The sequence below is a fragment of the Hippoglossus stenolepis genome, chromosome 22 (assembly GCF_022539355.2).
Source record: "Hippoglossus stenolepis isolate QCI-W04-F060 chromosome 22, HSTE1.2, whole genome shotgun sequence".
NCBI classification, from domain to species: domain Eukaryota; kingdom Metazoa; phylum Chordata; class Actinopteri; order Pleuronectiformes; family Pleuronectidae; genus Hippoglossus; species Hippoglossus stenolepis.
The window spans coordinates 18,241,936-18,257,806 of NC_061504.1; the positions used below are offsets into that span (position 1 = coordinate 18,241,936).

Consider the following 15,871-nt stretch of genomic DNA (forward strand, 5'->3'; position numbering starts at 1 on the left):
ACACCCGTGTTAGCGGGGTTATATCCCGGGATAGATTCACAGTGTAGCCCGCCTCCTCTAACCCGGGTCACAGTTTCATGACGTTTCTCTGTTTGATAACTTTGTCTTTTGTAACTCAAACAAACCTTTGATCCAGGTTAGCACAGTTAGCTTCACATGCTAATGGACGAGTCACTCAGCTACACACAAACACACAACAACACAAACATGTGAACACACACTGAAACACACAACAACACAAACATGTAAACACACAACGACACAAACATGTGAACACACACTGAAACACAACAACACAAACATGTGAACACACACTGAAACACAACAACACAAACATGTGAACACACACTGAAACACACAACAACACAAACATGTAAACACACAACGACACAAACATGTGAACACACACTGAAACACAACAACACAAACATGTGAACACACTGAAACACAACAACACAAACATGTGAACACACAACAACACAAACATGTGAACACACTGTGTTGTTGTGTCATTAACCTGCAGAGTTCACTCAGCTACACACAGATTGTGTTGTTGTGTTCATTTAAAGTTAGACTTCATGTTAACTTTCACAATATGTGTAGTTCTGTGAACCTGCTTTTTTAAGTGTGTAAAATATCCGATCAGTTAAAAACATCTCTTTCGAGGTTTTGGAGAAAAGATTAAAAACAGAAAAGTTTCAGAGGCTGATAAACATTTAGCAGATTTAATAAAGTCACGTTCATCAGTCTCGGATCTAAACCTTCGACTAATCGATTAAACGACTACTTGTTGTAAAATTGGAATAAAAACACAACAAAGGCAAAATTGTATTTTCTTATTGATTAGTGATCACATCTAATTAGCTATTTGCCACAGCCCGTTTTGATGATGTCACTTCCTCCCGTGGCTGCGTCTCCTGGCGTCCGGCTCCTGAAACCACCTCGTTCAGGTTTCGATTTCGTGCTTTAGTTCAAATATTTACCGATGGAAATTCCCCCTGAAGTCAAGTCAACAGAGGCGGGGGGGCTGCTGGCGACCTCCGCTCTGATGTGTCAGGTTGTGGGTTAGGACGAAGGCCAGGAGCCAGCGGGGGGCCACAGGGGCCCAGACCCCTGGTTCTGGTTCAGTCGGGGACTGTGATCACCACAAAACTCCAGAAACAGAACAAATTATCACCTCACGACTTTTATCTACGGGAAAATTAGATTTTCACCAAAAAAACCAACAACAAGAGCGAGAAGATGCAGAAGTTTCTAACACGTCTGTTTCCTTTTGTATTCATGAGATCAGTGATGAACCATAAATCAGAAACTGGACAAACACCACAGAAAGAAGCGTCAAGGGACAATAATATATATGAAATAATCTGATGACACAGACGAAACTCCACAGAATCTTCAGTCACATCGTTCAAACTAAACCACTCATCTTCATTTTGAATCTGTAATTTACCACAATGATTTATGTTCCATATAATATATGTTTCAGAGGTAAACAAATCACCAGGTGATTGTTAATTTCACTCGTTGAAGTTAAAGTGGATTTCTCAGCTGGTTCATCACCTGTTCTTCTTCAGTATCTCACTTTAAACTCTGGTCTCTTGCAGCCGTGCCGCTGCTGCTGTATGCAAATCGACGGGACCTTCGGCTCGTGGACGCGGCACACGAAAAGGCCAACGCCACGGTGGTGGTGGGAGGGCTAGAAGATGCCGCGGCCGTGGACTACGTCTACTCCCACGGCCTCATCTACTGGAGCGACGTGAGCGAGGAGGCCATCAAACGCACTGTCTTCAACCAGTCAGGGGCCAGCACGGTCCAGACGGTGGTGCAGGGTTTGGCCTCCCCGGACGGACTGGCGTGCGATTGGTTAGGGAGGAAACTTTACTGGACGGACTCAGAGACCAATCGGATAGAGGTGGCGGAGCTGGACGGGTCTCTGAGGAAAGTTTTGTTCTGGCAGGAGCTGGACCAGCCGAGGGCCATCGCTCTGGATCCAGAACGAGGGTGAGTCCGAACGTTCTCAGATTGGGGGGGGGGGATTCCCACAATGCACTTAGTTTCTTGGTGGCATTCTGTTGTCACATGGTACAAACACAGATCTAGGGTTAGGGTGAGAGCAGATATTTGACGAGATGCTGCAGCCGAACGCACCTCCAGGCTCTGACTCCCGAACACGAGCAGGAGGGCGTGTGAGCGCTGCTTTGTCTGGGGCTGGTCCTGCGTCAGATTGGGTTGCAGGGCCGCGGAGCTCCTCCTCCACGCTGCCGTCCACCCGACTCTACAGAAAACTCAACAACAGCGTCCGGGTGGAGGTTTTCTTTCCTCCGCTGTGAGGACGAGACGAGGACTGTCAGGAATGTCTCGTATCAGCTGGAGACGGAGGGAGACGGCAGGAGGAGGATTTCTCTGATAAACTCGTCTGACGACCTGGTTTAAATAATCCAGTTCATACATAGTCACCAATAACAACATATACAACAACAGAGTGTTTAACACACGTAATAAACAGGAAGGTCACCTTTCCTCATGTTTCATCCACAAACCTAAAGACCCAACAATCCCACAACCATCACGTTTTATAGATTTATATAAACTGTGGATCTTGACTGAATCCTCGTGATGTCAGCCACACATTAATGCTAGTTACAGTTTTGTACCCGACCCGAGCTTGATGTTTTCCTGATTACAGGTCCATGCGGTCCCGTGAGCGCCCCCCTCTGACTAACAGGCCTCACATAGGTTGTAAACCAACCTGCTGGAATGGTTTTTCCTGCCGTGTCAGTGTATAAGAGACAGAAAATGGTCAGTGATGGTTATTTCCACCTGCTGGACCTCGTCTGCTACTGAAGGTCACACGAACACACCCTCGGCTCACCGCGTCTTCAGCGCCAGGCTCCACAGCGGCGTCGGATTAGGATGTAAATCCATTAGGACGCAGATAAAAGAGGCTTTAATGTATTCATTAGTTTTATTTAAATTTCCCTCTCTCCCTCCGTCTTTCTTTCTCTCCTCTCTTGGGTTTCTATTCATGGAAACTCTTCCCTCCTCAGTGTTTGATCCGGCTCAGTATCGGAGATTAAAGTGGCAGCGAGCCGGTTGCTCTCACCGGGGGCTGCGATGATGCTGGGTACTTCACTCTGAGTCGTTTGGTGCAGGTTAAACTCGATGTCCTGTTTGTTCACAAACCAAAACTTTGAGTTGTGACCTTGCCTTTGTCCTTCACTTCTTTGATAATATAAAACTTGGACCATTTAAATCAACGGTAGTGAAACTTAGTGTTTTTCTGTCCTTGTCATAACTGCAGAAGTGTTACCCATCAGCCCCTCTGACCTCGGGTTCACGCCCGATATGAACCAATCCGGAAGAGAACGTTTACACAAGACTTTTACACAAGACTGGAAACTCCACCAGGTGTAACCTTTGCAACAGTGGAGAGTTTTAAACATGTCAATAGTTTCAGTTCAAGTTGACAAGAGGAAATGAAAGAGGAAATATTTCTATTGAAAGTCTGTGAACCACCAAAAAGTTGCACAATGTTTAAACGTTGCTGCTACGTGACCTCTGACCTCTGACCTCCGTCCAGGTTCCTGTTTGTCACATTGAAGCACTGAGTCGCTAGTCAGAGGAAAACGGTGACTGTGTGTGTCTGTGGAGTTTTACTGTGTTCATGGGGTCCCAGCACACGGACCCCACAAGTTGTGTCAGGGTTGATGGTTCAGATCCAGGGAATGTGTCACGTCACAGAGATAGGTGTGTGTCGTCCGTCTCATTAGCATGACGCTGCACAAACCCAGCTCCTCTGCTGATGCATGTAATGGTTTGCATACGTTCCTGTTTCCCATTGTTGTGTTTGCTTGCGTGCGCTCCACAAAGACTCTTTGTTGCCACGGCAGCTGTTTGGTTTTTCTCCCAGCAGTCACTGAGTCAGACGAAGGTGAAGCAGCAGCAACACGCCACTTACACGCCAGTTATTTATTGTAAAAGTGTAAAGTGAGCGCAGGTCAGAGGAGCGAGGAGGAAACAGACTAACCCTAACCCTGCGACCAGGGGTCTCATTTATAAAACAGTGCGTGGGATTCATACTAAAAGTGTTCGTACGCACACCTGAACGCAATGTTCACTTTATAAATCACAGTCCACCTGGAAACGTTCGTACGTGGATCTGCCTTCAAGTCCGCCCTCCACAAAACCACTTTCAACCATAAACGGTCAATGCAAAGCACGTCATGAATATTAAGTTATGCTGCTGACCAATGGGTTTCCACCGTGAGTCCTGACAGAGTCACGGCATCAAGCCATGAGAAGCGGAAGTGAAACTTTCTGACACTGACATCGAGGCGTTTGTTAGTGAGGTGGATGTGATGGGACAGCAGTGATGTCACCAATAAATAAAATACACTGATACTCTGCTGCTGTTAACACAATGTGTGAGTGTGAAGACGATAGAACGAACCGAGCCTGAAATAAGAAAAGATCCAATTCAAAGGTGGAGGCAGAAAAAAACACACTGTCAGAATATGAGGGAACTTGTTGTATTGTCTGATCGTGTTTAATCATCAAAACTGCAGGATTATTAAATTCAGAGACAGATGTGATGTCCCAGATAAGTCGCGCGAGCACAACTAAACTAAAGCTGTTGGTTTTAATGTAAATGAGGAAGTGGATCAATAATCTGCTTCAGTTCACCACCTCACGGCTGCGTCGCCACTTTCCCGTCTCCCAAACGTTCGTACGCATGGGTCAGAGTTTGCGTGGAAATACGCAAATGTTTTTATAAATCCCAACGATTGCGTGAGAAGTGGCGTTCGCACGTTTCAGGCCCCGTTTTGTGCGTACGCCACGGTTATAAATGAGACCCCCCGACCTTTATGAGCATCTGTCCTGAAGCAGCTGTGTTACAATCATTCAGCGATGGGACTTTGCTCAAACAATGAACGTAGCGGAAACGTTTTATCGGTGCGGAGTCGTGCTCGTGTGCGTCCCGATGCATCTAAGAATGGAGACGTTTGCACACCTCTGTCTGCCCACATGGAGGACCCCAGGTTCATGATCTATACTGAGGTCAGGCACCAGGGGGCGGTCCAGGGGATTTGGCTTCACCTTGGAGGAGCTGTCGTGTTATAGATGGTTCACTGTAATATTTCCTGTGGTAGAAAGGTTTCAGATTCATACTGTTGTAGAATGCTAGTTAGCAGAGGTTGGACAGAAATTGATATTTTTTAGGGTTTTAGAACAATCGCTTCGATTCCAGAGTCATTAAACTTATATTTTGGCTGAAAGACAAAGAAAAAGATGTTAAAACCTGCAGTGATTGAATGTGAACACTCATTTCTCTGCTCAGAGCTGGACTCCCTCTGGTTTCTCTCATTGTTTGTGGTTTTCTGTTTCTCTGACTCTGGTTTGGAGTCCGACTGTCGTACAAAAGAAAAACACAGCGGAGAGTTGTTGTGTTGAAATGTTGTAACACAGCCAGAGACCTTGAGACATAAATGTTATCCTGGTCCTGAAGTGTTAAATCTGACAGATAACGATAGAAGCCTGACTGAAGCTGATCCAGACTCAGTTTCTATGATGAAGCGAAGGAGTCGTTTTATTTCCAGGATCCGTTTCTCCACATACTTTCAGTCGGGTTCAGTCTGGCCTCGTGCTGCAGAGGAAAACTGGTTCTCCAAATCCACGCTGGAACGCAGAGCTGGACTCGGTTCAACTGGGATGATTAATGCATCAGGTACCAAATACAATGCAGCTCTTGTGGTGAGGGGATGTGTTGTGTGCACGGCATTTCTCAGGAGTTTTTTTCTTCCTCCTTACCTCCTGGTCGAGGCCTCATTGTTCAGAGCTGCATGTTTTCAGAGAAGTGAAATCATTTCTGCACGGAGTCGTTTACAGTCCGTTTGTAAGAAGCAGGTTTTATTCGGAGTCGTCGCAGCTCGGCCGCTGGTTGCGTTGCTTTGTTAACAGTGAAACTGAAGCAGCTGCCGTGTTTAAAGGCTGTTGCTGTGTTTTGCTCCTGGGCAGACGATCAGTTAAAGCTTTTGTCTTGGCCTGAATGGGATTACGTGGAGAGGCCCAGCAGCTCCGTTTGTGGGTCAGTGTTTTCATCTGGAAACAGAAAGTTAGACGATACTGAGCCTTTTTTTTACTGCGTTCATATAAAACAGTTTATTTAGAACAACACAGTTTCAACTCCGCCGTCCAGAGGTTCCACACAGACGATCGACTGTGATCGACTGTGATCGAAGTCAAAGCTACATAATCCCGTTCTTACAAAATGTCCAGGGAGTTGACTTCTGTTAACTGTGACTCCATAAAGCATGTCAGAAATCATTCAGTGGTTTAAATCGGCTTCAGATTTGAGATAAATACTTTATGTTATTGCAGGACTCACACAGATGTGGCTTGTGGATACGATGGAGGAGGTCTTGGGAACACTGCTGCTGGGCAACAGCAACATGGATGTTAATATTAAAGCCCAATTCATGTTTCTGCGTGGAAGCTACGCTGTCGGTGCGCACGTAGCCTCCGCACGGGGCCGAGCAAACATTTAGCTTTTAGCCGTTAGCTTGTAGCTGCGTGTGTGAGTGTGGACAAAGACGTTCCTCTTACACAACAGTGAGCCTCATCATTACATCACTCACATTTTAAAGGCGTGTAATTGGGCTCATTAAAGGGCTCGTTTTGGACAGTGCCCCCCCCTCCATGGCTTCTGTCCCCCTCCCCCCTCTGACTCCGAGCTGACCTCTCGTCGTCTTCAGTTGTGGTCACAGAAGGTTTTTCGATTCTGCTGTAATCCTGTTTCCTGCTGCCATGGCGGAGTTTGCCGAACTAAAAGGCGTCGGAACCGTTTCAGTCCAAACAAACTAGTTCTGCTGCCGTCACAGTTTCACTCGTGTTTCATTGTGTGAAAACTGCACAAACAGCTCCACATGTTCATCACATGGAAGTGTCCACATGTTTTACACAACCTGATGATACCATGATCATATGTTAGTCACATGACTTCAGACTGAGCTCCTCAGTTCTCTGGATCTTCTCTGGAGGATCAGACTCAGTTTGTCTTCCTCCTCCTGAGCTCCTGTATAAAGTGTAGATCCAGGAGCAGTGTGAACAGCAGAGGATCCTCCACTGAGTGAGTGGGGGGGGGAGCTTCTAACACGGGACACAAACATGAAGAAACTAAAACAAATGTCTCTGGTGAAGAAGTGCTGACTCACACGAAGAAGAAGACACAGACGAAGATGTGAAGAGAGTTTGTGGTGATCAGAGCTGAAGGTGTCAGGTGATGTCAACATGATCACATGACCTCTGCAGCAGAGGTAACACGTCACTTCCTGTCTCTGTCTGCTGCACCCGGCTGCCCCCCCCCCCTGAACCAGGAGGAGGATCTGATGCTGTGAACGAGTCTGTGCAGAAAACCTGCTGCTGAGTTGTTCAGCTGTGAAACACAAACTCTGGAGAAGCTCTGGAGACGAGTCTCTGGATTCCACCTGGAGTCTGAAACCAGCTCTGAGGCCGTCACGGCTTCTCACTTACGTTTAGTTACAGAATCTGATTCATGTGTTTATTTTTAGAAAGTGATTTTTGATTTAATCAGATATTATCGATATTTGGTATTTTTCTTGATTCGTGATTCATTTTCTGTTGATCAACAAATTGAGTCATGACCAAGTCTGACACGACTTCACTCCAAATACTTTCAGTACTTATCTGATTTAAAAGTCTTTGAATCAGTTTTTGTCTTTCAAGAAGTTTGCAGTAAATCATTTTGAGGGTTGAAGCCTCCGTGTGGCGCCAGATCAATGTGAGCACTTCTGTAAAGGTTAATGTAAAAGAATAGAAATATAACCTCAGTAACTGTTTTTAGACTTTTGTCTGATCTTAGGGTTAGGGTTAGCCCTAACCCTAACCCTAACCCTCTTTTCCAAAATAGATGTGGTCAAGTTTTACTGGTCACTCAAAATAAACAAAGAGTGAACTTGTTGCTATTAAACCTGATTCTAATTGTAGCCTGTTATTTGAGGTGGAGTAAGAAGAAATGTCTTTATTTTAATTGGTCATTAAATAAAAAGGTTTTGGAATAAATCCGATGATTTTCACGTCAGGCCACAGTTTGTGTTTCGATCTGAAACAGTGATGTTTGGTTCCAGCTGTGATTCTAACGTCACTGAACATGTGGACGTTTGTCTGAGGAGGGTTCGACCTCGCTGTGGGGGGAGGGGGAGATCAGTCATGGTGCTGTTGGGGGGGGGGCATCCAGCTGTGATGATAATTAAGACAAACAAGGCAGAGAATTAGCTGCACAGCGTCCCCGAGCACCATCGTGGTGATGTGTTAAGAACAGTTTGTGTTGAAGTCTCAAGGAAACGATTTGTTTCATGATTCGATAAAGTTCTGGTTCAGTGGTTTTTAAATCTGAGAAAACAGACAGAGTGAGCATCACTGCACATTTAACATCTCTGACACGTGCTGCGTTGACTGAACCTTTAAAAAAGACTCATCCTGAGATGAAGAATCAAAGTGTTCATGTACTGATGATGTTCTCTCTAGTTCTCTTAGTATCCAGTATGTTTCACGTGTCTGTTCTCCTCAGGTTCATGTACTGGACGGACTGGGGCGAGATCCCAAAGATCGAGCGGGCGGGGATGGACGGAACCAATCGATCGATGATTATTGATAAGGAGATCTACTGGCCCAACGGACTGACGCTGGACTACAGTCTACAGAAGCTGTACTGGGCCGACGCCAAACACAACTTCATCCACCGCGCCAACCTGGACGGTTCCTCCAGGTACGACGTCGTCACGACAACACGCCGTCACCTCGCTGCTGCATTCAAGGCCACAACTGTAGCTCAGAGAATTTGGTGCTGAGTTTACGTTTTAACGATTACAAATTCATTATTATACAATAGACTTATTTTCCTCAACACTTGATTGCTGACAATTATATCTTCATGGTTGTAACTAAAACATACCTCCATCTGGATCAATAATCACATATCATGCTGTTTTCAGTAACTGATTACTTCCAGTGATTGATCACTGTTACCCAGCACTTCCTGTGGATGTTTCACATTAAAATCTGCAGCTCGTGAGGCAAATCCCTCCTCCATCACAGGCTTTTATTATGAAAACCTTCAGGAAGTGTTGAGTTTTGTTGACAGTAGCTTCACAGGGTTTAAAAAGGACAAGGTCAAAATATTGAAAGTAAGTGATGATTAAAAACCAGTGTTTGTGTTAAGGTTAACATCACATCCCAGTTAATTACATTGGTGTGTGTGTGTGTGTGTGTGTGTGTGTGTGTGTGTGTGTGTGTGTGTGTGTGTGTGTGTGTGTGTGTGTGTGTGTGTGTGTGTGTGTTTCAGGAGGTGGTTAAAGGAGAGCTGCCTCACCCCTTCGCCCTCACCCTGTACGAGGACACTCTGTTCTGGACCGACTGGAACACTCACTCCATCCACTCGTGTCAGAAACAGACCGGCACCGACCAGAGGATCGTCCACTCGGACATCTTCTCGCCCATGGACATCCACGTCTTCAGCCCCAAGAGACAACCCCTCTGTGAGTCTGAGCTGCTGCAGGTTCCTCTCTGACCACCAGGGTGGTTTTAAACAAACCTGTTTGAGTCGGTCGGTCAGATGTTTTCCAGACGTCTCCTCAGACACATTCATAGGTTTCAAATGAATTAATCTTTAGCTAATTTAAAACTTTCAGCCCGTTTGGCTCCGGCAGGATTCTTCTGTCAGTCGACAGCTGTACATGTGTGAACAGATGAAACACAGCTGGGTATTTGTTCTTTGGCCTTTAGGTAACTGTGTGTCTGTGTGTGTGTCTGTGTGTGTGTCTGTGTGTGTCTGTGTGTGTGTCTTCTGCAGTGAACTCTCCCTGCTCGCTGAACAATGGAGAATGTTCTCACCTCTGCCTCCTGTCTCCGATGAAGCCGTACTATCAGTGTGCCTGTCCCACCGGAGTCCAGCTGCTGGAGGACGGGACGACCTGCAGAGACGGTGAGGACATGACCACCGCCATCATTACCACCAACACCACTCTGAGGCTGTGGGAACACTGGTTCCTCTTATACCAGTTACTTATGGTGGAAAAACCTCAGTAATCTATTACTCACTTATCATCTGGGGGTTCCTGAAGGTTTTTAATTAGTTTAAAACATTTATATTTTAAAATATTAATATTAATTTCTTTTAAACATTATCATCTTTAATCTTCTCATCTTCACGGACTAGAGGTGAAACATGTTCAAGTCAAGTTGATGCTGTTGCTCTTTGAAACTTTAAGAGGAAAAGGTCAATATATCAAAGTCAAATATTTCCCTCTAACAAAAATCAATACTAGTGTGTGTGTGTGTGTGTGTGTGTGTGTGTGTGTGTGTGTGTGTGTGTGTGTGTGTGTGTGTGTGTGTGTGTGTGTGTGTGTGTGTGTGTGTGTGTGTGTGTGTGTGTGTGTGTGTAATTTGAAGCGAGTGGAAACAGAAGAAAAATCCAGCAGATATTTGTTGAAGTGCGTCAGTGAAGCCGTTTGTAGATTATCTTTTATTTTCAGAAAGAAACAGAAAAATCTTCCTTTTTAACCAGAAAGAAGAATTGAGCCCAAACGTCCAGATTGAATTGATTAGTGTGTGTCTGTGTGTGTTTGTGTGTTTTCCTGCACGAACACGTTCTCTGCTTCACTTTCAAACTGGCACCAAACCTCATTCACGTTTCGTAGCTCTGAGCAGCTTATGGTGGTTCTGGGGCTGACCTGCGGTTGCCATGGTAACCCCCGCTCCATCAGCGAGCTGGCTGTTTGAATGGCAGCCCCGGACACGTCCCTCCTCCTCCCTCCTCCTCCCTCCTCCTCCCTCTGCCTCTTTTATTTACATTTTTGGTTCAGTAACCCTCGCCTGCCGAGTGACGGAGCAGCGAGGGCGGAGAAGCTTTTGTGAAAGACGGGGTCACATGATCTCCCCGCAGACAATGGCTCCTTTCAGTGCCGGGGTTTAACCATTTCACTGGAGGTTTTCTTTCTGTCGGCCGCTGCAGTGAAACGTGGCCACGGTCTGACCTGAAGTTTATTGTTTGACTGAAGCCACGTCTCAGAACCCGCCACCCCCTCCACTACCAGCACGCCACTCACTGTTCACTATGGGATGTTAAAACTTTACTAATTTGTTGCTTTTGTTCAGCATCACCACAAAAAACACACACTTAGTTTGTTTGGTTTAAACTCAGTGAACTGATGATTTAGACGCACGGAGTTCAAGATACAAACCACGAGCCAATCACAGCCCAAAGCCTGAGGCCAGGGAAATATATTTAGTCTTTGCTCAGGAGTTTGAGTCACTTCTACTTTCACTTCACTTCGTTTCTTAAAGCCCGATAAACACGTAACAATTAAACCTTTCCCGATAAGAAATATACAATAAACAGAAAATATATGTTTTCATGTTTATTTTTTTATATAAATATGCTTATTTCTTTAAGTTCTATATATTTGGTTGTTTGTGTTTCTTTTTATTTATTGTTCTTTATATCAAAGTGTCCCTTTAAAACGACGGCCATGTTGTTTTCCAACCTGAGTCCGATCTTCCTGTTCGTCTCCAGGTGCGACTCGGATGCTGCTGCTCGCGCGACGCACAGACCTGCGGCGAATCTCCTTGGACACGCCGGACTTCACCGACATCATCATGCAGGTGGACGACATCCGCCACGCCATCGCCATCGACTTCGACCCGGTGGAGGGCTACATCTACTGGACGGATGACGACGTGAAGGCCATCCGCCGCTCCCTACTGGACGGCAGCGACGCCCAGTTCGTGGTCACGTCTCAGGTGAACCACCCCGACGGCATCGCGGTCGACTGGATCGCCCGAAATCTGTACTGGACCGACACAGGAACGGACCGCATTGAGGTGACCCGGCTCAACGGGACCATGCGGAAGATCCTGATCTCTGAAGACCTGGACGAGCCCAGAGCCATCGTGCTGGACCCTGTGGCCGGGTGAGTCCTCGTCCATCATCAACTGATCATTAATCAACGAAGGCGCTGATCAGGGAAACACAGATCTCTCAGTTTAATCGATACTCGTTTCCCATGATGCACCTGAAACAAAGATACAAATTAGATGATTGACAGAACCTTGATCAGCATCTCATTGTTCGTAAGAATAATTGATCAGTGGTGAGTTGGTCCTGTTTGACCTGGCCGAGGTCGATGACGAGGACAAACCACGACTCTTCATCATCTGCACTCAAACACACTTTTCCTCAATCTGCTGTTGAACCGTTTTCTTAACTTTTTCCAGATCAGCTCCTTTGACGTCTGTTAAACACGTGTTGAGAAGCTGTTCCTGTTTTAAGTCACAGGTTTTACAGTAGAGCTGCAAAATAAAGTCTCATTATTCCATCAACAGAAAATGAATCTGCAGCTTCTTTAACGACTATTCAGGATTTTAGTCTTTAACAGAAACGTCTCCACTCGAGCTGTTTTCACACATGAATACTTCTCAGTAGTTTGTGTTTCACATGTGTCGAACCCAGCAGGAGATCGTCCGACTCGTTCACAACAACAGGAACATGTGGGGAACATTCAGACGAGGGGGGGGGGGCTCCAGAACAGTTCAGGAACAAGTTATTGAAAAGTCCAACTCCTGTTTCACAAGTTTGAAACTAAATGATAAAAATCATCAGTTGAAATATTTTTTTCAAACTTGTGTTGATGGTTTCTTCTTCAGCTACATGTACTGGACCGACTGGGGCGAGGTGCCGAAGATCGAGCGAGCAGATCTGGACGGACTGGAGCGAGTGGTGATGGTGAACACTTCGCTTGGTTGGCCCAACGGCCTCGCGCTCGACTACGACGATCGCAAAATCTACTGGGGAGACGCCAAGACTGACAAGATTGAGGTGTGTGTGTCTGTGTGTGTGTGTCTGTGTGTGTCTGTGTGTGTGCTCACTTGGCCGAGCTCCTGCTGGTGTCATGGCTGCTCCCTCGCTGTGACAGTTAACTGCTGAACACGATCTCCCGCCGGGCCGGTCAGTCAGAGACACATTGATACTTCCGGTTAGCCTTCAAAATAAAGTCCTGTCAGCCACACTCAGTTTGTTAACGCACGTGATTAATCTCCGTGAAAGGTCGATATGAGAAAGTATAATTGGTCATTTACGTCAGACACATGTTGACATGATTGAGTATGACATCATTATCTCTGGTGTCCTTTCACAATAAAGCTCCAGGGGTCCAGTTGGAAACCAGAGAAACAAGAAGCTGCAGAAAAAGAAGAAAAGTCTGCGTCTTGGTACAAACACGTGTTTTTCACTTGCTTGTCGTTTGATACTTGTCGTTCGCGTCGTTCTGCGTCGTTCTGCGTCGTTCTGCGTCGTTCTGAGTCGTTCTGCGTCGTTCTGAGTCGCTCTGCGTCGTTCTGCGCCGCTTGCCGCTTCGCGCTGCTCTGAGTCGCTTCGCCGTTCTGAGTCGTTCTGAGTCGCTTCTGCCGCTTCGCGCTGTTTGAGCTGCTTGAGTCGTTCTGAGTCGCTCTGCGTCGTTCTGCGTCGTTCTGCGTCGCTCCGCGCCGCTCTGCGTCGTTCTGAGTCGTCTGAGTCGCTCTGCGTCGTTCTGAGTCGCTGCGCTCTGCGCCGCTTCGCGTGCTTCTGAGTCGTTCTGCCGCTTCGCGCTGCGCTTTGGTCGTTTGAGTCGCTCGCGCCGTTTGGTCGTTTGCCGCTTCGCGCCGCTCTGAGTCGTTCTGAGTCGCTCTGCGTCGCTCTGGTCGCTCGCGCCGCTTCTGAGTCGTTCTGAGTCGCTTCCGCGTCGCTCTGCGCCGCTTCGCGCGCTTGCGCCGTTTGCGTCGTTGCTGCCGTCGGTCGCTCTGGGTCGCTTGCCGCTCTGGGTCGCTCTGCGCCGCTTCGCGCTGCTCGAGTCGTCTCTGAGTCGCTCTGCGCCGCTCTGCGTCGCTCTGCGCCGTGCTGCTCTGAGTCGCCTGCGTCGCTTGCGCTCGTCGTTTGAGTCGCGCTTGAGTCGCTCTGAGTCGCCTGTCGCTCTGGCGCCGTTCGCGTTCCGCGTTCTGAGTCGCTCTGCGCTGCCTCTGCGTCGCTTCTGAGTCGCTTCTGCCGCTCTGAGTCGCTCTGCGTCGCTCTGCGTCGCTCTGCGTCGCTCTGCGTCGCTCTGAGTCGCTTCTGCGCTGCTTCGGCCGTTCTGAGTCGCTTCGTCGCTTCGCCGCTTCGCGCCGCTCTGCGTCGTCTCTGCTCTCGTCAGTCGTTCACGAAGCTGTTGAACATCATGGGTTCGGCTCCACATCAAAGCTCGGCTGTAAAAACGTCGGTGCTGTGACGGGTGTCGACAGTCCCGCTGCGTGAGAAAACACTGAAGCTTTCTCTTTCGCTGCAGTCATCGTCCTCACGCCATCCCGCCATGTTCGTGGGGTGGGGGGTGTATTTTCTAGGCTTCCTCCTGGGGGTGGGGGGGGGGCCCAACCCGACCTGAACCGCCTCTCCAGTCCGCCCTGAAAGGTGACTGTGGCGGTTTGGGTCTCAGTCAGAGATTGAGGCCAGCCAGAGGCCCCTCAGCCCTGCAGGAGATTGGAGGGGCCTCCGCCCGACAACCCCCCCACCCCCCCTGGTTTCTCGGAGGACCCGGTTTTTGCGGCGCGATCCCACATCTGGTTCCAATTGCGGCCGGCACTCCAGCTGCGGTCAGCTCTGTTTAGAATAGACCCAGAATCTGAAACCGTCGCCGCAGTGCGGTCACAACTCCCAAACCAGCGGAGACCTTTTGGCTGAGGCCATCGAGCTGAGGATGGAAACTTCATTTTATATTTATACACTGTGTGTGTGTGTGTGTGTGTGTGTGTGTGTTTTAAAAGATGGCAGTCGGCCACGCAGGGGCTGTTCTGGGAGCAGCGAATCACGTCGCTCCACGCTGTGGATCAGTTGAACGACTGAGAGCTGATCGCTTTTTTTCTTTTCTGTAGATTCCTGACATTTTTCATCACTCGCTCTGTTTCTCCGACTGTTTCACAAAGTCATCGCTCAGTGAAAACCTTTCTCCGAAGAGTTCCACTGAAAAATCTCTTGTTTCTACAGAGTCGACAGTTTGGTTTCTTTTGTCTGATCAGTTAGAAATTCTGAAATTCAAATCATCCAAACTAAATAATCTGGATATATTGAACAGGCACTGATGATAATGTTATCAATGATCTATTACTGGATCTTCACATGATGTTTTCTTGACCGTGCATTAGCATCAGTCGTAAAGAGACAGGAGCTAAGACCCAGTGTTTGAGACAGAGGCTGAAACAGGAGCTGCAGCGATGCACAGTCTGAGGAAAGTGATTCTGAACATTAGAGCATGAAAACATTTTACAGTCACTATCAACATGAAGTTGAACAGAATATGTCGGTCAGATGAAATCTTGATTTATTGATCAGAGTGAATGAATCCTGCGTTTCATGTCGCTGCAGATCTCTGGAGCCTCGTTTGGTTGTTAGACGATAAGTCAGTTTGTGTCACGTTGTTAAAACGCTCTCAGCTGCAGAGACTCTGCTGCTCCTTCGTACGAGTGAGACGTCAGCGCTGCAGTGTGAGACGAAGAGGAGGAAATGTGGCGGCCATATGCTGCCGCTGTTTGTTCGCTCGAGCTGTTGCTTCTAATTAGTGACTCTGCGATGTGCTGCCAGCTCGCCTGTGCTCCTGAGCCCACTCGGCGTCCACAGTGAGGAACACAATGTGGAGACTGTCATTCACAACACACAAGGCATCATGGGAAAACAGGAGGATGGAACATGCTGCGTTTCAGAGCATTTAAAGTGATTGTTGCTGCACGTCCTTTTTTGAATAAAGGCAGGAAGTGTGTGTTGTGTTGTGTTGTGTTGCTGCGTGCTCGGTGT

At 47.4% G+C, this 15,871-nt stretch overlaps 1 protein-coding gene and 1 long non-coding RNA gene across 3 annotated transcripts in view; one reads left to right on the top strand and one right to left on the bottom strand.

The window, feature by feature from the left end:
• The window catches only part of lrp6 (low density lipoprotein receptor-related protein 6), a 28,571-nt gene that overhangs the window by 550 nt on the left and 12,150 nt on the right, over positions 1-15,871 (top strand). For both annotated transcript variants that reach the window (XM_047338478.1, XM_047338477.1), the window contains exons 2-7: positions 1,608-2,004; positions 8,591-8,789; positions 9,362-9,557; positions 9,872-10,003; positions 11,594-11,990; positions 12,724-12,895. In XM_047338478.1, coding sequence (XP_047194434.1) covers positions 1,608-2,004; positions 8,591-8,789; positions 9,362-9,557; positions 9,872-10,003; positions 11,594-11,990; positions 12,724-12,895 — 1,493 coding nt within the window. The remainder of the gene's footprint in view (positions 1-1,607; positions 2,005-8,590; positions 8,790-9,361; positions 9,558-9,871; positions 10,004-11,593; positions 11,991-12,723; positions 12,896-15,871) is intronic.
• LOC118101337 lies at positions 11,898-13,402 on the bottom strand. Its single transcript, XR_004694519.2, has 3 exons — positions 13,156-13,402; positions 12,946-13,058; positions 11,898-12,092 (listed from the first exon to the last, which is right to left on the bottom strand). It is a non-coding gene; the product is annotated as an uncharacterized LOC118101337 (long non-coding RNA).